Source organism: Cuculus canorus, chromosome 18, assembly GCF_017976375.1.
Source record: "Cuculus canorus isolate bCucCan1 chromosome 18, bCucCan1.pri, whole genome shotgun sequence".
Lineage (NCBI taxonomy): Eukaryota > Metazoa > Chordata > Aves > Cuculiformes > Cuculidae > Cuculus > Cuculus canorus.
In genome coordinates this window covers 11,974,612-11,998,898 of record NC_071418.1, presented here as the reverse complement: position 1 = coordinate 11,998,898, position 24,287 = coordinate 11,974,612, and the positions used below count along the sequence as shown (strand labels likewise).

The following is a 24,287-nucleotide window of genomic DNA, read 5'->3' as shown; positions in this document are numbered from 1 at the left end:
TTAATCTGTTTTTAAAAATGGGGCTAATACTTCATGGGCAGAGGCAGGGGGGATGATGAAATTTCAGTGCTCTTTTCTAGCACTTTTTATCAAGAACTATGCCTTGCCTTCTGAAATTAATGCCTTGGGTTTTGCAGTGGCTTTCATTGTCTGCGGTGCGAACACCCAAGTTCTCTCCCTTTCCAACTTGCCTCCCCGCTCCCTGTTTTTGAGGATTATTGGTTCTGGGTTTGCCAGTGCTCCAGGCTTTCCTACATATACTGTTCCTGTGGGAATACTGCTATCCCTAAATTTAGGTGTGCCTAGGAGTGCAAAGAACACTGGATCTGATGTATAGTTATGGTGACGTGTTCAGTACTTCAGTGATGCAGAGCAGTATGTTTATTCAATTATGGTTGAGACCTTGAAAGTAGTATATCTGGGAACATTTAAATGTTTTAGTTTAGTAATACATCATATATAATTGTCATTACTCCCAGGAGGTTTGCTCCCAGTGTAGTTTCTAGTACACGTACATCTTTAGAGCGGTAGAAGCCTTGTGAGGAGTGTTTGGCTGAAGTGATCATAATCCATTCCGGTAACAGTGTCCACAGGCAAAATCGTGACTCAAGCTGAAAAGTTCCAGGTTAACCCAGCGTTGTTCCTTGAAAAGCACTGGACATGCACTCTTGGTTACAAGTGCAGTCCTGCACTCCCTTTGACCAGTAACTTTTGGAAGCTTATTTTTCTGTATTAGTTTATATTTCAGCCTTTCAAAGAGAAAGATGAGAACAGTTGTATAATAAAATTTTGTCTGTGGCGTAAGTACAATACAGCCATTAAATTAAGCTGTGGTGATGGTTTAACATTATCTTTTTGAAGAGAGAGTAGATTCTGAGATAACTTAAACTTACAAAAGCATCAGCAACTTTCATGTTTTTGGTTAGAGTGGTTTTCTGCTGAGTTAGTAAATTTGCTGGAGGAAGGAGTGGCTCCAGGTAAGCAGAGGGATCGTGTGGCTGGCACCAGAGCTTGGGCAGGAGGCGGGGAAGAGCCTGCCCTGTTTGGCAATGCTGAGCTATTCCATCGCTGCATCCCATGGAACCCTCCCCGAATCAACCTGATCTTGCAGAGAGCCTGGTTGGTACCTCTGCTTCAAGAAGCTTGGCTTATATTTCTCACTACTCCACTAAATGTTGTTTGGAAGGGCTTTCATTTTGCTTAATATTCGGGGGGTGGTGAGCAAGTGAGAGTGTGCATCTCTACATCTGTAGAGTCCCTTTAAAGCCAATGAAAAATAGGCATCCCTAGACTTGTTTTCCCAAAATCCATTTAGGCTTTTCTCTTCTGTGGGATGTGCACCATCAGGCATCTGTTCAGTTCCCTCACTGCAGATGGATGACTAACACAGGTGCAGGTTTGTTCTTGGAGAAGTTAATCCCATGCTTGCTTTTGGCATGCCATACCCTTCCCTTCCCTGTACTGCTGTTCCTTTATCAGCACAGTGACAATAGTTCCTGGGGATTCTAGTGAAGACTTTTATTTAAGTCTATTTTGTTGTCCTTGGACAGATTTCCACTTGCATGACTATCTGACTTGTTAAATCATGTCTGTTGTTTATGTTTGGTTTTATCTTTCTGCACTTCCCTGCTGCCCCTTACGACAGCCCACGGTTGGAGAACTTGGCGTGGTCTTAGAAGAACAAGGCAGGAGAGTGCTTCTTGAGGAATATTTTTCAATAACAGTGTGTTGGTTGTAGATTAAATAGTTTCTTTCCTTGGTGGCCTTTCAGACTCCTTGGAGTCTTGATTGGTTCTGGAGTGTTTACACAAGTGATTCTGGAAGGTCTGCGGTGGAGCAGGCCATGTGTGTACCATTCGTAGAGGGTCTGCACCTTGATTAGAAAAGCTTTAGGAATTTGCAAATAGAAAAGAAATTGAAAAGTGGCTTCCGTAAACATTCTGCAGAGTGCTGGTGGTTAAAAAAACTATCTCAGAATATACTATAAAACCTCGATTTCTGTTGAGAAAGCTGGCCTAGCAGTATCAGCAAAGGGAAGCGAATATGGAGTGGCCCTTGGACATCCAGCATTGTTGGGTAATTGTGAGATGTAATTAATGCCCATAGCTTTTTGAGAGGAGTCTGAGAAAAGCCTGTTCTTTGGCCAGCCAGGCAGATTTAAGGGGGAAATGAAACACTGTTGTCTGCTCAGAACTAGAGGTGGTAGGAAGCATTTTTTGTCACTGTTCAATAGCCTGAGTTAGTCATGGATTTCTGTGTGAAATAAAGGGCTGTTATGCTCTTAGAAGCAAAGTTCTGCCTGCAAAAACCATCTAAAATACACATTGCTTCCTTGATTTAGGAATAGTCTTCCTTTTCTGTGCAACCTTGCTTCTGTGGGTAGCTGTGGTTTTGTTAATGTTTAGGGCATGATTTTGCAATAGAATGCAGGTCTCTGATGAGGTAATAAATGAACTCTTCTGTTCCTGAAGGAATGTGTGAGTCATCAGTGCTTTTTTTTATGATTATGCTTGCGTAAAAACACATCATGACAGCACTTGTTCACTGTACTTCCTCCTACTGCTGTAATTGTAAGGAGTAGGAAAATGCCAAGCCCTGTATGTTTGGCTGCAAGCAGCTTTGTTTGGTTTGCCGGTAGCTTTTTATTTAACAGTGCATAATATTATTATACCTTCCATGTTTCCCTGTGAACTTTTGCATCACGGTGAGCACCCCACAGCTGTGAGTGGAATGCCAGGCACCTTGGTAACTAACAAATTTGGAATAAAGGACAGAGTGGGTTTGGTTTGTCTCCTTCAGCTCAGCCACGATTGTAAATCCTGTGCCTTACGAAAAGTTTTGAAATGGTGTTTACTGTCATGGTGAAAGTCTAAGCTTGCATATTTGATAATAGGAAACCATTGTTAAATGCAGTTATCTGGAAGGAAAAAGAAATGATGATTGATTTTTACTTTCCTGTTGCAAGTGTTTTGTTTCTGTGTTTTAAACAGGAAGCTATTGTGTTATAGAGTTACGTGTGCTCTGCTGGGACTCGAAATAGCTGTTTGAAATTTGGCAAAGAGAGAGTCACACAGTCTTTTGGACAATTTAATTAATTTTTGTCGTTTAGAATGAAATTTAAGGATCGAGACCGTACAACCTGACTGTGCATATGGCTTTTGTGTACATAGATGCTAAATACCCACAAATGCAGTGTTTCCATAGGCGGAGTTTCTTTTGTGTTCACAGGCTGGGGAGCCTCAAATTCCAGAGGCATTACATGAGCAGTTTTAATGAATTAGTGTCTGGTTTTCCTGCAGCAGATGTGACAAGCAGCTTTATAAGCTGCTTCCCATCGATCGCTGTTTTCCAGCCCTTTTGTGTCTTTCTTTTGCTTAGAGAAAAGCAACGAAGAGCTTGGTTTCTACAGTAACTGCTGCCTACATTCTTGCCTGCAGGCCAATTTCTGTGTCAGTTCCTGCAGCCTGTGCAGGGCTACTGTATTGAATTTCTGTAGGTTTGGGGTTTGCTTTGTTTTTTTTCCTTCTTCTCGTTTAAATGCTTTGCCCCTTAAGAACAGGGGAGAGTGTGGTGCAAATTTGTGACTTGGAGATCTGTATTTGTAGTTAACCATAGCCCGTTTCCATGACTGTAGGATAACCAAAATGTTTTTGCTGCTAATCAATACCAATTGTTGTGTGGTTGGTAGAGAAAGAAAATCAAATGAGTGGCTGCTGAAACAAGAACCTTTGAAAATTTCTAATAGCACTTTCATTAATGCTTGTTTTTGTAGCATAATAACACCAGGGAGGGGCAAGATCCGCTTTCAATTGGTCGTGGAATCATTTACATTTGCTGTAGTTAAACAACTTCAGGACACGCCTTTTTCAGTCTCGATTCATAAATGCCCTTGGAGGAATTGTTGTGAACATGGGCTTAAAAATACCCGGGTTCTTACAAAAGTTCACTTTCTAAGCGGGAAAGAGGAATTGAACACCATTTCAAATAACAATGTGTATTTGTTACTCGGTTTGTGTTTGCTGCTGGTGGTTCCGGAATGTTTCTGGTGTCATCATCAACAGTCTGTTGTCATAGCATCGTTTTTTGACGCAAACAGGCTTATTCCAGACCCTTCTGGAAGCACCATTCCCATAACAAATGCCAACAACTTCACATAATTCTTACACACTCAGTAAAACATGAATGGGGAAATCTGTAACCTCTGTTTCCTATTGGGGAGACCCGGGTTTACAACCAGGTTGGATTTCCAGCCTTTGCTTTGAATTTGGTAAAGTGCTTTGTTGGCCGTTTTAAATTACCACGAGGCCACAGCAGGATTTCATCACTTCTGATGAGGCATTGATCTTTGCTTTTGAACCTGAGACACCTGATGGTGTCGGTACATCAGGGATCTTTTTCTGCAGGGTGTTTTCTCATGCTGCTCTGTGTCACTGTGCAGACAGTGATGGCACACCTGAAAAGCACCCAGGTAGTCGTGCAAAGCCTGCCTAGTGCTGCGGATAAGAAATCTAATTGCATGTTTAAAAATTTGGGGGTTTTTCCTTATGGTGCTGGAGGTCAACCTCGCTATGGAGCTCTCACATTTGCTGTTTGTGGAGGATGTGCTTTGCAACTATTGATCTTCAGTCAACAGGAATCGATTGCAAAGGATACAGGGAATTAAGGGAAACACACAGGAGGTCACAATTTGCTGAGGAAAAAGCTGCTGCTGTTTAAAGGGCAGCTGCTTTTTGGGTAAAGTCTTGAAGTGTTCTGGTCAAACATAATTGAATATAAAGCTATGGTAAATTAGCCACACCAAGACTTAGTTTAAAGCTGGAGGCAGGAAGGAAGAGGAATCCATCCCGCTGCTCTGGGTCCGTGTACTGGTAGGCAGTGATGCTCTGTTCCAGCTGGGGCAGCTTCTCACGTCGCTGCGTATAGGCTGTGGCCAGCAGCAAGTAGAAGAGTGTTAAAAAATTCCTTTTAAAAAGCTGGTAGAGGAGCTGGGCTTTTTGTTTCTTTATGGTTTAGAAGCATTATTTAGTTTTATTTCCCCTCCTAAAAGTCTGCTCTTACCAACAGAGTAGGAAGTTTTACAAATGCAATGTTAAAGCCAGAATTTGTGACAGAAGCACGTGGTTAGGCCTCATGTGGGTGAAACAGCAGCTGGATAAAAAATTGCCCATTGAGAAAAGTTCTCTCTGTTTCAGGCAACAAGAAAAAAAATATAATCTGGTTAGCATTCTGATATGCTGGATCACCCTTTTTCAGTGTATTCATGATAAAATTTCTTAGACTCTTTGCTTTTTTTTATTATGAGGAAGTTTTGCAGCAGCACTTTTTTATGTAATCCTAGAAGAGACTTTGTAAAACAAATCTCTGCACGGTTATTTGTGTTTCAAGAATCGAGGAAATGCTTCCTACAGAAAATGATTTAGTTTTTTTCTGATAACGTGTACTTCATTAGCAGTCATTTAGTGCTGGAGGTTTTCATATAGCTGTTTAATATATGACTATTTGGATGGATTTATATACCTGCCTTCATTGTTAGTTTGGAAACCCAGATTTTTAACTGTTAGGTTCTTTAAGATTATCTTAAAATTTTGACTCTGCTTGGAAGCAGTTCAGTTCTGTTTGTCTTTTCACTAAGTTTTGGATTTGTTGGTTCTGTTTTGGTCTAAAGGTGATGATTCTATTCTGAAAAAGGACTGCAGTGTTGACTTCCAGTTCAATTAATCACAGCCCAAAGTCTTAAAAAGAAACTCTGGATGTGAGTAATTTCATACACCTGCTCTTGTTGTTAAACAACCAGGAATCTTTTGTTATAAAATTAGGAAGATGAGGAAGTTAGAAATGTGATGATGTTTCTTTTGGAAAAGGGTGGGCTGAGTGAAGCAGCCGCTTGCTCCTTGGTGCAGGAATTGTTGCTTTTCTCCGAGTTAATGGAAGTTCCTTCAGGGATCTCCAAGATGTGGAGCTGCATCTCTTCTTACAGGTTTCCTAGTGTCTTGCATGTCTTGATTTGATTGCCGAGGGGAACCAAGCTCAGCCTGTTCTTAGGAGATGCACCTGTTTCTCAGGATGTGAGGGCGCAGTGCACATAGACTATACAAAGGCTGAAATTCGATGTAATTGTATCTCCATGATATTTCTTGTTGGTTTTGTAAAGAGTCATCTTTTAAGCTTTGCTTATTTAAACATTGGTTAAAAACCAATAGCTAGATCTAGTTTAATTTGTAATTAATTTCCTAATGATACATTGTGATGAGATCAATAATAAATGGAGCAACAAATGGAAAAAGGGTGAAATTGTTGTCCTTGTTCTTTCCTACTGAAGTTTGCCCCTTAGCAGGAGGTTGTGCAAACTGTCATTTCCAAGTACCATATTCCTGTGAACACCTGAGTCCCTCCCAGCTTTGACACACTGGTCTTAGATTTCATTTAGAGATGTTCCATAGGACGGCCCTAAGGAAGCGATACCCTAGGTGGCTTCCTAACCTCATAGAACTGGGGTCAGTGCTGTTCACCAGTGCGCTGGGTTCCGGGACGGAGTATCTGTGGCAGTATCTGGACTGCAGGTGGGAATGGTCATTATGGTGGAGGCTGTCATCTAGCAGGATGCTGACAAGCTGGAGGAACGGATGGATAGGAACCTTGTGATGTTTAGCAAGGACCAATATGAAGTCCTGTGTCTGGGGTGCATACAGGCTGGGAATGACCAGCCAAGGAGCAGCTCTGCAGAGGAGGCTGTATGTGTTTCAACAGTGTACCCGTGTGATGTAGTAGCGGTTTTGGGTGCCCAATGCAAACAAAAGTGATGACAGGCTGGAGAGGTGAGGGGAGGGCTGCAGAGACACTTGGGGAACTGGCGTATAGGGCATATGAGCAGAGAGGCTGAAGGACCTCTGTTTCTTTCTTCGCCTGGAGAAGCCTAGAGATGGGTGTAATTTGCAGTCTTCCCCTGCCTAAAGGAAGGGTGTAGAAAAGATGGAGCCAGGCTGTGCCAGGAGCCCACAGTTTGAGGGTGAGCAGCTGTGACAAATTGCAACTAGGTAATTATACCTGGAAAATGAGGAAAACTATTCACTGTTAAGAATGGCCAGCTACAGGGATGAATTGTCCAGCTCTGTCTTTGGAAGCTTTCAAAAGTTGATTAGACAGGGCCATGAGCAACCTGGTCTGATTTGGAACTGAGCCCTGCTTTGAGCAAGAGATTGGGCTACAGACCTTCAGAGGTCCCCTCCAAACCTCACTTGTCTCTGGTGCTGTCTGAATGACGAAAAAAAAAACCAATTTTTGCTTGACTTTTGAAGTACAATTGAATCAAAAGCGGGCCTGGAATTGTGCGCTGTGGTGTCTTACTGGTGACTTAAGCTTCAAAGGGTGCGTATCTTCTACTAGCAGTGTAAATAAATCAGCTGGCCGGGAGGATCATTTTTACTGGAGTGATGAGGAAAGAGTAGCTGGGAGGGGAGCCGTAAGTAGGTAGGTAAGAGGGATTAGGAAAGGGATTAGTTTCAAATCTCCCTTCAATGGAAGGGAGGCCATATATAGAAGTACGGTGATTTCCATGGGTTTTTCTTAGTTCACTGATCAAAACAGGGGAGGAAAAAGAAGTATGAAAACCATCATTTTAGCCAGCAGAGAAAACCTGAGGTGAAAAAGGTCTGTTTAGTGGTCAAGGTATGGTTCATTACCTGTTTCTCTTTGAGGTGAGTTACCTTGTTGTCCATCTTGTTTTTAAAGTATTTGAAGTCAAGGATTGACAAAACCAATCCCCCAGGTGCTGACTGGGTTCTTTTTGCAGGTCTTACTTTTCTAATTTAAGAAGTTGAGGCTCTCCTTGGCTCTTAGTAAATCAAGAAGGGTTCAAAAACTCTGACCTTATTATTCTTTTGGATCTCTTTAAAATACAGGGGATGCCTCACTTCCCAATGTTCATCGTCAAGGAACTGAACTGTACAGTTGTAACTGCCGTGACTTGGTTTGTGTGGAACCCTTGTAACCTACTGGAATGTCAAATCTAGGGGTGCTGATCACAGAACAGCAGGGTTGGCAGCTTCCGTCCATTGTCTGTCCTGGGTCTTTAAAAGACAATTAAAACGGAATAATTCAAAGGATGCTAAGGTTGTGATTGAGTGTCATAGCAGGGTTTATGTACAGGGAGGAAATTGAATTCCTTCTTCTATGTTTTGGCTCCCCAGATGGAGACAGGAAAGTGTTCCCTGTTTCCAGTCAGATGATATTTTTATATAGGCAGAATTAGAAGTTTATACTTAGTTTTCCCTTGCAGTACAGACAGAATTGCTGAGGGGTAGTGAGAAAATATTAGAAATACAGATGTGACAATACAATAATGCCCATTGTCCCACCAGACACTCACCTGGCACCCCATGAAGCTGCTTAACTCTCGGAGGCAATGCCTAGGTCAGCAAATCTGTGTCTGCAGGGAGCTCTGGAGATACTAAGAGTTTTCTGGGAAGTAATTAAAAAATCATAGAATCATGGAATGGTTTGGGTTGGAAGGGACCTTAAAGCCTGTCCAGTTCCAACCCCCTGCCATAGGTAGGGACACCTCCCACTCGATCAAGTTGCTCAAAAGCCAATCCAGCCTGGCTTTGGACACTTCCAGGGATGGGGCAGCCACGGCTTCTCTGGGCAACCTGGGCCAGGGCCTTACCACCCTCACAGGAAAACATTTCTTCCTGATACATCATCTAAGTCTCCCCTCTTTCAGCTTAAAATCCCTTGTCCTATGATTCAGTGCTGCTTGTCTTGTTTTCCAATAGTCAACCCAGGGTTAACTTTTTAAAGAAGAATTATCAGGAATATTGAGTTGCATGTTAGCTGTGACAGCTCTGCTGCAGTTTCCCAGATCATACCCTGCCCACCCCTCTGCAGGAAGCATAAGGCAGGCACTCGCCATAATAAATGTAGGAAGTAGTTGAAGTGTGGATCCTGTAACCAGTTGTTTGAAATAAATGCAACACCAGCACATCAGGTAAATCATGCTCTTTGTTTTCATCCCCTGGATAACTAACGCACTGGTCATCTATGACTGCTTAAACAGGGGTGTTTTGTACACACTTGTTGATAGCAGTCTGCTGGATCAGTCTTGGTGGCTCTGATTTCCTGCTCCAAATAGCATCATGCTCTATAGGTGGTCAGTTGGGTAGGTGAGGTTCAGAGCCACAGCTTACACAACTACTTCTTTTCTTTCCTTTTTTTTTAAGATGAAGATAGCTGAGTTTCTTCCATAGCAACTGTCCTGTGGTAGCACATCCTGAAACTATCGTAAACACTTTAAGCAGTGAGTAAAATCAGATTCAGGTTGCTGGAGACTGTGTTTGATCAGGTCTCTCCCTCTGGGCTTGCTGTGGTTTTACTTTATTTCATTGTATAACTAAAGAATATGCCAAAACCAGCTGGATTCTGATCAAATTAAAACTTGTCCTTACATTGATTTTGGAAGCAACTGTAGTATGTTTGCTTTAATGCAGTTGATTCAGAAAACCTGTTGGTTAGTATACACTCTTTATTCTGCTTTTTTTCTGAATTCCAGCTATTAAAAAATTGCTTTTATTGAGAAACCCCTGGTTACAAATACAAATCGTTTGGCAGATGCCTGTTGATAATATGCAGGTGTTTGCGTGTTCTAACCAGCGATCTGTAAGTATATTGTGTCTTCCTTAGTGACGCCATCCTTTCAAACCCTGCATATGAAATGCTGTCAACTGTAACGGTAACACCTGTAGGTTTTGATAGTGTTCCTGACTGTAAGTTCCAAGTTTGTTTGATGCATTCATAACCTACTCAGTGCCCTTGCTTAGTCCAAGCTCCTGGGTTTGGCTGTGTGTTTGGTTTCTTTCCAGACTTGATGGACATTTGGGAGCGCTGCATCTCTGCTGTGTTGCGAGATCTGTGCGTTCATCTCTCCCCGAGTCAGCCGCCCTCAACTCTAGTGAGAGGTGCCTGCAGGGAAGACTGAGGCAGTGCAGGAGTTAAGGAGGGAGATGCTTCGATAGGCGTACTTACACGGAATGTTGGAGCGGTTGTTGAGTGTATATTTGATGTGTTCCCGTATTCCTGGTAATGTGGCTGCCTCGTCCCTATCCATTCCCCGTTCCTGCATTGCAGGATGCTGGATTCTTGTTGTTATGTGCTGGGTTTTTTATCAGGCAAGGAGTGATTTAACCACTAAATGGGCATCTAAAGCGATGTACCCCTGATGGTATTGTTCCCTCAGATTTTCTTAAGCTGAAGTAAGTTTGGTCTGAAAACATGAGGTTAAATTTGCAGGTACGGAGCAGCCTCATAAAATATATGGAACAGGTGACTGAACTTTAGACCTGTCTCTGTCAGATGGATGCTGTTCACTTTCTAACAGGGATTTTCATTGACTCTTCAGCAGAAAGGATGCCCCTGGTTACCCACCTTGCATGCACCTGAGAAGCAGTGTTGCAGTGTTGTCTTTATTGCTGATTAACTGAAATGTTTAGAAAACATTTTTATTAGCAAAGCATCTGAGACCTCTTTCAGTTATCACATAACAATACTGGCAAAAAGACTTTATACTGGAAAAAGCAGAGAAATTAGTTGTTACTAAATGTACTGAGGAAAAAAACCTGCCAAGCCAGAAACTGGTCCCTTTAACTTTCTTGCTGAACTGGATGTGCAGTTTTTTGGCATAGATTCTGTTCCTAATTTAGTACGTTAAGCATGTTTCAGAAATAGGTCGTCTGTTAAATTCAGACGTAGTCCACACTGAGGAGTAAGGCTGAGAGAAAAGGAAGGTCATTGTCGATTCTTTCTCTTCTTCCTGATCTGTGGGTGTGCATTGTAGGAAAAAAGCATCGCTGCGGTGCATGTGGCAAGAACTGTAGTGAAAATCAAATGCTACCTTTATTCTAGAAACACCTTTAGACTGATTAATGGTAAGAAAGAAAAACCAAAACACATGAGGGTCGGTGTTTTAAGGCAACTTAATTCCTTCCAATTCTTACCTCACTTTTATGTTTAATGTATTCTTCCAGCTAAACAATCACTTTGTTTACAGTCTGTATCTTGCACTCATGGGCATGTTTCTTAGCCCCATTCCAGTCTGCTGCTGCTCCCTTTCTTTATAAAACTACATCTACGTAGAATCACTTGGGGAAAAAAAAATCTGAGGTTTCTTTCTGGCTATTGTGTTGTTGACAAGTCCTGTTCATCATGTGGAAGAGGTGTCTGAATGCAATTGTGGGTTTAGTGCTGAGCATAGTCTAACAGATTAAGGAAGAGGAGATAGTACAGGTATTTGAAATGTGTTTTTGTAGAGAGAAAATAAAATTTCTTGTTTGCTCACTGTATTTATTTACTGTGAAGTTACAAACAGGCTGTTCTGTTTAATTGGGTTAACTCCTACATGCTTTATACAGAGATGTGGAAAGGAGACTACTGAAATTATAAAACTGTATTTTGTTTTCCAGATTTTTAAACAATTGCACATTGTTCGTTTATCATTAGTCTTTAATTTTGGGTGTGCAGTCTTTGATAATATACGAAAATGGGCAGTTTATTGAAATTAGCTCTTAAATTCAGATCTGAAAAAAGCTATTTGAACATAGTACTACAGCAGCAAAGTACTCTGTAAATGATCAGAATCAGGATTGATGTGTGTTTAACTTAATAAGTATTTTAAGAGAAAAGAAACTAAATCTCTTAGTTTGACCAGTCTGTGAAACTGGGTAGACCTTGAACTGGGCAACATTTATGCTCTGGAATAATTTTGATATCACAGACCTACTTGTTCATTTGCTGAAGCTGTTCTTCGGCATCATAAAATAATAGCCTTTTTTCTTCAAAGTAGATCATCTTCTAGGGGTAGTTGCAAGAGCAGGATGAACTTCATAAGCTGCCCCTGTTACAAAGAATTGCATGTACTTATATTTCTTCCCAAAGTTTAAAATTGCTCACTTGGGATCTGTTTCTGATCACTGCTCTCTCTGTACAGTTTGTAGGATGAAGGTGGTTACAGGTAATTCCATAAGGTGCTGCACCTTTTCGGTTTTCAGTCAGGTTAGGGGACATGTGCAAGCTGTGCAGACATCTCGCATTCTGTAAACAAGCAGCTTATATATTTATTTTTGTTTTTCAGCTGTACTTTCAGGTTTCCCAGCACAAACATCAAGATAACATTCACAGCTCTGTCCAATGAAAAGAGAGAAAAACAGGAGTCCCCGGAGTCCCCAGTGAAGCCTGTGCAGCCCCAGATCTCTCCCTTAACAATAAACATTCCAGACAACATGGCTCACCTGATCAGCCCTCTCCCTTCTCCCACAGGAACTATCAGGTATTTAAACCCTGCAGGTTGGACACAGTGTGGTTACAGACTTGAGATAACTTCCTAATGTGTTTTAAGTATTTTGCTCTCATGGTAGAAGTTCAGTTGAAGTTCAGCATTACCTGCTTTGGAGAAAACCACCCTTCTGCTGACTGTTGACATGAACAGCCTTTAACATTCAGATTTACTATATTCATATATATGTGTAGGGATGTGCTCAGGAACCTGGTGTTCTTAGAACAGCAAAGGAGCCTAGCTTTTCCTTGCATTCCAGATTATTTAGATGGCTTCTTACTCTTGCGTGTTTATGGCAACGCTTTAAATGAAATGAGTCTAAATTATACCATTTTCAAACATTCTGAGAGTCACTGTTCCCCTGAAGTTTATCATCAGGAAAAATGTTTTCATTGGTGTGGAAAATAGACTGATCTGTTACTCCAGAAGGTTTGTTATTGACCAGTCATTGCTGGAGGTAAACAGACATTTTACTTAAAATACAGTGTACGATGCAGCGTTTAGTGTAGGAAGACTTCTGCAGGGGAGGGGCGTTAATCTGGGTTTTTTACTTGCTGTGCTGCTTATTTTGATAATCATAGCCATTGTCTAACATGTTATTTGGGACCAATGTCAAACATAAGCAAGCTGTCCTCACAAACCAGTAAAAAGAGTTTTGATTAATCTTTAAAAATCAATAGAGAGTTCAGGTTCAAAAATTTCATTTACATGTGCTGAAAGTTGTGTTTCGAAGTTGCATCCATGCTTTTGAACATTTTTTCTTCCGCTCTCACTTCCTGTATCTTCACGTGAGTGCAGGACTGTTAATGCTTGATTGTTAAACATGTAGATCTTGTTAATTAAATTTGAATGTAAGGATAATTGACTTCTTTCATGCTTACCAAGACCTCGATCTCAATATTGTGTGGTTTAATGAGATCTGCATAAGCGGTGAAAGCAGAGAGAGAAGAGATCTAGATTTGACTATATAACAGGTTTACTTTCTTATTAAAATTCAAGAAAAACAGATCTTGCCCAAGAAATGACAGAACAGCTCATAAATATTTCAGATAATATCACATACATCCCCACAGCCTTTGCCTCCCTATGAATTCTGTAATTCTCTTCAGGGCTTTCGTGCACCTGTTGAGTACAGTTTATTACAAAAAAAGATGACGACCGTGTTGGGTCTATTTTGAGAGTGAAGCTTGACAGTTTCTCTTCAAATCATCCTGTTTTGTAGAAGACTTGTAAACTTGCTTTGATTATACCATATGTGTCGCTTTGTCAATATATGCTAAAGTGAGCGCAGTCGAGGGATATCGTCAGCTGATCTGTGAAAACATAGAACAGCAGTGACCTATATTTAAAACAATAAATTAGTTACACATTTTGGCTCTAATCAAGGACTTTGCCGTACAACACTTACACTAGACAAGGAAGATTAGATTTTTTTATCACTAGTAGCAAATTTTTGGTGGCTTTCTTGTGATGTGAAACTTCAAGAAGATATTTTCGTATATCTTGCCCAGTCCACAGTGCCTTGTTCCTGTACATGAAATGGGAGGCAGACAAACACAACTTGGCAGATAAACATTTGTTAAAGCTTTATCGTATAAATCTAAATACCATTCTCCAGCTTGATTTGTTAGTGGGGTGGTTTGAACCATATATTCAAGCTGGGTTAGAGATTGTCTCTGGAGATGAAGCTACTTCTGGGGGCACAGCAGCTTCGTCATCCTGACGAAGTTAACTGTTAGTTAACTGTTCTGGAATTTCTGAAGGCTGTGCTGAAACCAGGTACAGTATGAATTGCTGAGGCATCTGCATCCCTGTAGAGAACTGCCAAAATGCTTTTTGAGTGAAGGAGGCACACGTTACCTTCTGACTGTCTCTTGTCTGTTGGTTGAGTGAAAATGGTAGAAGAATACTGGTGTTGGTTGTTGTGGATAGGCAGGCCGACAACCCTTAGATGTTACAGTGAAATGATGTTATTTAATCTTTATTTTTCCATGACGGATAGCAAAATGTGAAGTATTGAGAGCCACTTCTTCCATTTGCTTGGTACGATCTTTTGCTTTGCAGCAGTGTATCTGCTCTGTTGGCCTAATGCGGTGTTGAATTAGATGAGTTGGTGCTGGTGCATCCTACTTGTAGAGAAGTGTCTGGTTTTTATACGCATATGTGTGCATGTGTACTTGCCCATACCTGTAAACACATAAAATAACGTTGGTTTAGATCTAGATGAGAATCAAAACTTCTTTTTCCTCACTGCTTGCTATAATTTCTTATATGAGAGAAGACCTTTTTTGAGCAGACTGAACACAAGCATATGGCAGAAAATTCCTGCAAGATGTGTTTCTTCTTTCAAATTAGTGTCTTAAAATTTGTGCTTGCTTATGGAGTTAGAGTGGACTTTTCTGTTGGCAAATACGATACAACCTCATAAATCGGTTAATCCTTTTTCCTTAGAGGAGGAAAGCCTGAGCTTCATCTGACAGGTTTCTTCCTGCAGTGATTTTAATTCTCGTGGATGAGTTAGAAAGGCTTGGAAGAGGGGGATTGTAATGGAAATGCTGACAGACCCCTAACTGTGGTCTAGGAGCTCTGGTAGTGGGCTTTTCTGCAGTAAGAGCTTTTTGATTAGACATAATGTGGTGATATACTGTATAACAAAATAGTAGGATCTTCTTTTTATGCTCTACAGTGCTGCAAATTCCTGCCCATCTAGCCCCCGCGGTGCAGGCTCTTCAGGGTACAAAATGAGTCGTGTAATACCATCTGACCTACATTTAATGGCTGACAATTCGCAGTCAGAAAACGACAAGGAAGCATCGGGTGGAGATAGCCCAAAGGTAAACATTGTTTGAAATCAAACCTGTAAATTACATCTGAAGCAAATGTAAGACTTGGGAAATTATGTTTGCCGAAGTATGTGTGCTATGTCATAATTTAACATTGCAGACTTTGAAAACAGCTTGCGGGTTTTTGTGATTAGAGATGAAGTTTATTGTGAGGTCTCATCCCTTTGGGCACGGGTCTGTCTGTGTTTTCAGTTATCGATCTGTTCATCAGCAACTGGAAATCCCATTTTGGTGTACGTTTCTCCAGATTTTTAATGTTATCTTAAAATCTGCTGATCAGAAGAGCAAAATTGTTTTAGTTCCTTCTTCTGCCTCAAGATTTTGATTGTCCAAAAGTGCCTTAAACCAAGTTAATTATGTTTTGTAACTTTCAATTTGGAAATGAGTGTTTCTTGATGCAGACTTTTCTCTTTCCCTTACAGGATGACTCTAAGCCACCTTACTCCTATGCACAGCTAATAGTACAAGCAATTACGATGGCACCTGATAAGCAGCTTACACTAAACGGAATTTATACGCACATAACTAAAAATTATCCATACTACAGGACAGCGGACAAGGGCTGGCAGGTAAACCTCATTTCTGGAATGGTTTGGTTTAGTTGTGAGTAATTCTAGGAGATAAAATGGCCATAAGAAGTCAGTTGGTGAGCTGAGCAGCTCTTTGTAAATAGAATTTGTCAATTGAGCGAGGTGTCTTTCCTAATTGTAAGTTCTCCAGCAAAGTAGGCAGTTTACCAATTTACATTGTTCTGTATTTGAAGCACTTCGTTGATGGAATGGTGTTCACTAAAACTGTAGGAGGGATATGTACCGGCTTTTGTGGAAGAAAAGTACAGCAGGCACTATGGATTTACATACACGTGTGCTATCTGGGAATGTAGCCGTGTTCTGTAACTTAAAATTGTGTAAGCATCCACTTTGTTGCCTTGAGATAAAATTAAGCTACTAAATGCCACACATTCGGTTTTGTTTGAAACCATTGATCTTGGCTGTGCAGTGCAGGAACAAATGTGTGTTCTCTGGCCTTACCTTGCACCATTACATGCCTGTTTTAATTTGTGCCACAGTCTGTCTGTGAACTCCCGTTTTGGCCCTGTGTTAGACCAAACCGTTCAACTCTGTAGAATTAATATCTGCTTTCTTTTCATGTTTAAAGAGACCAACTTCAGCATTTACCAGGCCGACGAACCAAGCATGAATCAGTCTAGCACGGTCTTTCCAGGCCCACGTAGAGGTTCAGTGCCTCTGCTGCTGTTTTTAGTTTCAGCAAAGGACAGAGGAGCGTAATTCGCAGGGTTGGCCAGTTCGCCTGTGCAGCATTCAGACTGCTCTGTCGATCACGGGGTATCGTTTTCACTGTGGTGCTGCTTAGCACCGTCAGGATCTCCAACAAAGGCATGCTCTGAAGTTATTTTCAGGGAAGTAAAATTTGGAGAGACTGGGGGAGGGGAAGGGCGAGGAAGTGCTCACACTACTCGCTGTACAAGTGAAAGGTGAAAGAATACATGCCTTCTCAGCAGAGGAATAGATCTTTAAACGTTACTCACATGCTTATTTGTCATAGGGCCTATGTGAAAGTTGAGTCACTCGTAGAGGAATTCCAAGGTTAGTGGGGAATGTCACTGTCCTAAGTTTTTTTGCCACTGGTTTCACTGGTAAAGGACTTAACTGTGTTGTGGCAAGGAAGTCTCCAAGAATTTTGTTTCCATTTTGCACATAAACAGTGCAGAATCCTGGCTGCAGTCATACTGGTAGATCTGTTTTAGCAACAAGATTCTGTTTATAAAATGTTGTTGTGCTTTTCACTTCCTATTACGAAATACCTTGAATATATGTGTGTATAATGCTTGTTTATGTAAGCGTCATGGAACCAAACGTGCACACATTGCAGTATGTGGCTAAAGAATTCTGCCTTAGAGCAGTGTGCATACCTCACAAAATCCGAGGTGACAGGCACAGCAGACACAGTGCGTTCTGGAATAATTAATTAGCACCTATTGATAAAAACACTTGGAAAAGCTGACTGTCGGGTGCTATTCCATCACTGGTCACGCACAGCACTGCTGTGACACCGCAGTTGTGCCTCCTGTGTGAGAGCTCTGCTGGCTTTTATCCATCAGGTGTTTGATTGCAGTTAGGGTGACTTAGGAGAGACATTTTAAATCATGTTTGAGGCTATATATGTGCATATCATTCGAAACCTAGAGTATGTATGTGTATATAGTATCCAAATTCTATATCTTCATAGGGAGTATTGAGGGATTTCTATACTTTATTATATAAAGGTTTAATTTTGTTGAGGACTTGAAACCTCCTCTTTGTGAACTTGTTTGAGCAGGTACTTTTGGATCTACTGTTTTGTTCTAGCATATGGAGAAATAAATACAATTCATGAACTTGTTCTTGGCATTTTTCTAGCTGTGTTTCAATTTTTGGCAGGGAAAACCATTTCTGGTTTCATCAGTTAGTGTTTAAGAAACCATACATGGTTATCATTGCTTTAAGTTTTCCACACTTGCCATCAGGGTCGTAAACTCAAGACATTTGAGCAAGATTTGCATTTGATTTTGCAAATTTTGAAGAGGTTTGTTAACATAAAACTTTCTCTTCGTTTTTCCCCTGTTACCCCACAAGTGTTTCAGTATCGATGCTGATCTTTATTTTCTCCTTGTTCAGTGATAACATTCAGAAAGATGGCACAAAACCAAGCACAGATACAGCCACTTCAGGGTGTGAGCAGCTTCTGCATCTGTCTGATCAGAGTTGTGTGTGTTACAGCAAAGTGAGGGTGAAGCGCTCTGCAAACCAGCGCACAGTAATGAAGAACTCAGTGAAGAGCTGTTTTAGGACCTCCTGCCATTTGTTGCTTTTCTAGGCACACTAAACCCTTGGTTTCTTTGTTGGGGTATACTGGGCTGGGTGAACTCCCGACAATCTGCATTTGCAACTTGTGTAATTTAACCTTTTCTTACTAAAAATATTGTGGAATAGTAACAGGTTTTTTTTCATATAAGATCAGAATCAGTACATGCTGTATTTTACTGGCCCTCCTAGAATGACCGGACATTGTCTTTGACACCTGGGGAAGGTTGGTACATGGAGACTGATGATTTTTCTTTTTCTTTTCCGCACTGCATTATGCTCAAGTGTTTGTGGTGGTCTAACAGTTTATTGCAATCATTGTATCTCTTGTTAGAGAATTAAATGGAGTTCCTGTTAATGCCGCATTAGCAATATTGGTTTGTTAATTGTTGGGAAAGATTTGAAAAATGTTAGAGTCCTTCCAGGTTTATGGCACTGCCTTTGTAGTGCTCCGAGTTGTGCTGAATTAAGGGATGAAAGATCTGACCCCCGAGTCTCCTAGAGTGCAAACTGCTGCAGTGGGCCACATTCTGACTTGGAAAAGTTATATGAATTCTACATATTTTTTTATGTTCCATAGAATTCAATACGTCACAATCTCTCTCTGAATCGTTATTTCATCAAAGTACCGCGTTCCCAGGAAGAACCAGGCAAAGGCTCATTCTGGAGGATAGACCCTGCCTCTGAAAGCAAATTAATAGAGCAGGCTTTTAGGAAAAGGCGGCCTAGGGGAGTACCTTGCTTTAGAACCCCTCTGGGACCACTCTCTTCTAGGTAAGGAAAAACAGATGAACACAAAGACTATGGCTGTTGTTTAATCTTCAGGCTGATACAGGTGTGATAGCTTTGGATGCAGTCACAAGTTCAGTAACTTAATTTCATCTAGATTCAGTATTTGAATCCTGTACAGTTTACTAGGAGGCTGCCCCATGCGCTAGGCTTGGTTTGATTGCTTCCTTTTAGTTAAAGAACTGCCTCGGTGTGCGTAACTAATGTCGGGCCGTTAGAGTAAGCAAGCCTTGCTGTACCTGGGGGGGGTTAATTTGAATTTCTAACCGCCACCTACTTCGTTTTAAAACTGTTTGCAAAGGAAATTATCAAATACCAGCTACTGCTTTATTGAACTTAGTGATGACAGTTATGTATTTAGTTCGATAATGTTCAGTCAGAATTGACGATGGGGAAATACGTGGGTGGAAATAATTCCCTCTGTAAACTTTACTGCCTTTCTGCTGGTACAGATGTTTTATTACTTGCCCCATAGATTGAGATTTCCTCATCATTCTTCACCATAAGAAACATTCGTGTTTCACATATTTAGAGACTCCCTAAGAGGCATCCTGCCACTTCTTCTCCACTAACTGTACCTGGTTTGCCTTTAAATGTTGTCCCTGTTGGGCAGAAGCTTTAGGTCAGAGCTGCTGTGGGTTGTAGCTGTAGTTGCCGGGAGGCAGAGGTGCCCTCCTGTGGGCAGTGTGTGCTGTGGTCACTGTCACTGTTCAGAAGTTAAAACACATCAGCTGCTGCTTTCATTTTTCAAATACAGAAGTGCCCCAGCATCTCCTAATCACTCTGGAGTGTTGTCTGCACACTCCAGTGGTGTCCAGACCCCCGAGAGTCTGTCCAGGGAAGGATCTCCAGTCCCCATGGAACCTGAGCCCAGTGCTATCCAGCCAAAACTAGCAGTAATACAAGAAGCGCGATTTGCACAGAGTGCCCCAGGTGAGCAATCCTGAAATAAGCCTGTGGAGGTTGGGATGGGAGAGGGCTTATGTATAAATATGACCAAGACTTCACCTGTATGCCGTAAAAAGGGTAAATATTCAGCCTTTCCACATTTAAAGCAAAATATGCCAGGGAAATTCTGTTTGCATCCGTATATGGACCATGATCTGCATATTGCTCCGGCAGTCCTCATCACATTGGTACTGACCAGAGGCTGTAATTCTGCCCGATATGGGACTGGTCTGTCCTGTAACTTTCAAAATGTATTCTTTCTGGTTTAGAAAATAAAAACCAAAGATTTTTGGGTAACATGGGTTACAGAAGTAAGCCAGTGTCTTGCATGCATCTGTGGTCATGTCACCTATTCCAAGCTGGGGATAAGAGGGATGGAAAGGATAAATGAGGGCAAGAACAAATTTGTGTGATAGGAATTCTCCTATTTGAACAAAGTAAGCATAAGGGCTGATGGGGTAGGGACATGGTTGTTTGATTGTCTTAGCTTATATAATTCAGCCACGCATTTTCTTGGCAGTGCTCTGGTACTGCAGAAGTGCCAGTGACTGTTCTGAGGCCAAGGCAAACATGGTTCTGAGCAGAGACTTCAGGCCTTTCCCTGCCTCTGAAGACAATTTGTACCCACGCAGACAGGCTCCACCTGAAGCACATCTGTATTCCCATCCATGGAGGGAGTTGTGCTGAACAAGTGTTAAACACAGTTTTGGGACTGTGGCTGCCTTGGGCAGGGCAGGTCATTCCCCCAAAAGGTCTCTGAGTCTCACTGAGCTAGTGTGGCGCTTGCCTTGAGTATCTGCCTTGGCACAGCCGTGTGACATAGTCTTCGTTGTCCACTTTAATCTTCTGGATCATTCAGGTATTGGTGAAGGAGGTCATTAATCCTTCAAGGCTTTAGTGTCAAGTTTAAAAGAATGACTGGCTTAAAAGAAATAATTAAAATTGGCAGCCTAATTTTTATCTCTTTCCTTGGTAGGATCACCTCTATCTAGCCAACCGGTTTTAATTACTGTACAACGGCAGCTACCACAAACTATTAAACCCGTCACCTACACTGTTGCAACCCCTGTGACAACATCGACATCCCAGCAGCCCGTAGTTCAGACAGTTCATGTTGTCCACCAGATACCAGCTGTGTCTGTCACCAACGTGACGGGATTAGCACCAGCAAACACCTACACTGTAGCTGGACAGGCAGTAGTCACGCAAGCTGCAATGGTGACTCAGCCAAAGGCAGAACCTCAAGAGAATGGAGACCACAAGGAAGTAAAAGGTGAGAACCTGTGTGGTTAGTTATCCTGCCTCCTTTTTTCTACAGAAGGATGAGTATTTGAAACTTGCTTCCAGATAACTTGCTTTTAGCCTGGAGAAGAGAAGGCTCCAAAGAGACCTTAGAGCAGCTTCCAGTACTGGAAGGGGCTCCAAGAAAGCTGGGGAGGGACTTTTTACAAGGAAGTGCAGGGATAGGACAAGGGGGAATGGCTTTAAATTGTAAGGGGTAATATTTAGATTAGACGTTAGGAAGAAATTCTTCACGCTGAGAGTGAGGAGACCCTGGCCCAGTTTGCCCAGAGGAGTGGTGGCTACCCCATCCCTGGAGGTGTTCAAGGCCAGGTTGGATGGTACTTGGAGCAACCTGGTCCAGTGGGAGGTGTCCCTGCCTATGGCAGGGGGATGGAACTGAATGGACTTTCAGGTCCCTTCCAACCCAAACCATTCCATGATCCTGTGATTCCATGAGCTGAAACTGCAGATTCTGCACCCTAATGTCTCGGACACATTCGGGCTGGGAATAAAACAACTTATGTTTTCACTGAGGGTTAGCTGAGTAAAAAGAAATGGTTCTTGAATGCTTTCTGCTTTCTAACAATGTTTTATTTCCTGTTTTCCAGTTAAAGTGGAGCCTATACCCGCTATTAGCCATGCTACAATCGGAGCTGCTAGCCGTATCATTCAGACATCTCAGACCACACCCCTACAGACAGTGACTATAGTGCAACAGGCACCTCTAGGTCAACACCAGCTACCCATAAAAACTGTAACGCAGAACGGAACGCACATAGTCCCCATCACCACTGCGATACAAGGGCAGGGCAACGCTGGTACGTATGGTGTCAAGATGTTCTGTGCTTTGTATGTCTTCCAACCTCAAGGTGGTCAGTGCTGAATTCTTATCCTCATGTCTTTTGTAATTATACTGAAAAATGAATTCTACAAAAAATTCCAATTACAGACCTGTAAGAGACCGTTCCCTCCTTGTTGCTAAGAACCGGTGTTTCTTTCTATTGATGATTGATTACCTGAACAGCTATTTATTCTCTTTGCAGTTGTTATAGGGATGTTCTTAGTGATGACAACCCGTCCTCCCCCCCTCATGAAACCCAGGGTATAAACAGGTTATAAAAGAAGTTCCTGTAAAACAATGCCATTAGGATGGGAATTGCTGCCCTGGCAGTCAGGATCCAACCAACAGGAAAACAAGACAGAAGGGTGCTTGTGGGTTGGCTTTTTGAACTGCTACATTTTATTCTATTTTGATTGAACCTGTACTAAAAATGACAACAATTGCCTAAGCTTTTGTGATGATTTGTGTCTGAATGCCATCCTTCCCCTCAGCTGCAGCAGTTGGAGTGGGTAGCAGCGCTTTCACATCAGTTTCGTGTATTCGCATTTGTTCACAGAGCATTCATTCAGTTTTGGTTTGCTTTGCAGGCGCATGCAGCTTGTTTTATCAGTTTCACTGGGAGATGTTCTCTGACACTGAAGTAGCTTTTTTGTCATAGCATGTATTTATGGCAATAATTTTAGGCTATCTTTTACTGATTTATTACCTGCATCTCTACTCCAAAGTCTTTCTAATGGAGTGAATTATCTGCTTTGCTTCCTTTTTTCTCTTTTGTCACTGCCATTTAGAGGTCAGTGTTCTGTCTGCTTCCACTTCATTTCCAGCTGAAGTAAAGCAAAAGCCATCAGTGTCAGACTGCATAGGCACCTTCTTTTGTCAGAGGGGATCTGTGAATTGAGCCAAGAGTCATGGGAATTACACTGAAAAGTTATTTTTAAAAGTAAGAAATAATGCTTTTTGTCTTGTTCCTGGGCTCTGAAAACTCAACGTGCAAGATTCCAGCGTGCTTCCCTTGGCTGTGAAGCCTCGTGGCTGCTAAGCTTGTCCCAGAAATGGGGCTGAGCCTGGAAGGGGACTCGTGGCACTTTTCCCTGTTTCACTTGGTGTGTTAGGGGTGTGCTCGCAGTAATGGGAGTTTTCACTGCGCGCTCCCTGGGCTTCAGGAGCTCCCTTCCAGGAGATGCTCATGTTTTGAACAGCACTTGAGGTGTATTCCAAGTCCTGATCTCCCTGTTACAGAGTCCTCAGCCAGCAAGAAACCACGTAATTCCAGGCAAAACATCTAAAGAGGGAACCAGGCTTAAAGACACAGATTTGTTCTTGTGTATCTGCGTTTAGACGCATACATCTGTATTTACACACACAGGTGTAGATGTGCGCTTATCTCTGTCTTTTGGAGAAAGAAAGCGTGTGAAATCTAAAAGCCAAGAAATCCGGAGCAGTTACTGTTCTTCTAAAATTTTTTGTCTGTAGTAAGAAGGCACTTTCAGATCTTACTCTCAGCAAAACAGTTCGGCAGTGCCTTTACCTCCTGTCAGTCTAGCTGGAAGCTGTGAAGTCCAAAATACGTACGTGCACGTCTCTTATTGCAGAATAACATTACGTAACCAGATAGCCTTTATTCTGACTTTCAGTGTAGATTTCAAACATTAATGTTGTGCTGTTCATTCCCTGTGTCCGTGTAGCAGTTGTGCCTGCAGCCGGTGAGTCTCTGCTCAGCAGAGCCTGGGGTGAACAGGGCAGCGGCAGTCCAACGCATTTTAGCAGATGAGGAGTGAATTTTGTGTTTTCATTTAACCAACAATAAATCTGCAGTGAGGCATTTTATTCAGCAGTAACAACTTCTGTGGCATCCGTTCAGAAATTGCACAAAGAGTAGCTTTTCTAAGAGAAGCTGAATGACTGTACAGATACAAGAACAAATTTTTACAGTGGCAGTGAAGCTTTTTGCATCGGGTAAATATTTTCTGAAGTATTTGTTCTACCAGTAAATGCTAAGTACAAACCAGTTTGGTTCCATGCAGAGGTGATATTCTAGGTATTCTGTAGGATACCTTGCGAAGAACACGTAAGTTTAGCAAGTAAGAATTTCTTGCAGACTGGATGTTTGAAGCTCCTCTAGCGGGGAAAGCTGTAACAGTGTCAGCGAAACAGTGGTGCTAGAGAGGAGCTTGTGTGTAAACCAGCAGGTGGTTTGGTAACAGTTAAGTCAATTTTCACAAAATGCAATGAACAAATCATAGATGCATTAAATGGTTTGGGTTGAAAGGGACTTCAAAAATCATCCAGTTCCAACCTCCCTGCGATGTGCAGGGGCATCCCACTGGATTAGGCTGCTCATATATATAAAATATATATAATCAGTATTTTGCGTTACTTGCAAAGACATTTGAATAGTC

The 24,287-nt window shown here is 41.8% G+C and overlaps 1 protein-coding gene across 1 annotated transcript in view; it reads left to right on the top strand.

The window, feature by feature from the left end:
- Positions 1-24,287, top strand: part of FOXK2 (forkhead box K2) — a 50,559-nt gene that overhangs the window by 21,384 nt on the left and 4,888 nt on the right. Inside the window, exons 2-8 of the mRNA XM_054083487.1 lie at positions 12,119-12,313; positions 15,006-15,153; positions 15,585-15,731; positions 18,607-18,800; positions 19,573-19,748; positions 20,740-21,036; positions 21,656-21,865. Coding sequence (XP_053939462.1) covers positions 12,119-12,313; positions 15,006-15,153; positions 15,585-15,731; positions 18,607-18,800; positions 19,573-19,748; positions 20,740-21,036; positions 21,656-21,865 — 1,367 coding nt within the window. The remainder of the gene's footprint in view (positions 1-12,118; positions 12,314-15,005; positions 15,154-15,584; positions 15,732-18,606; positions 18,801-19,572; positions 19,749-20,739; positions 21,037-21,655; positions 21,866-24,287) is intronic.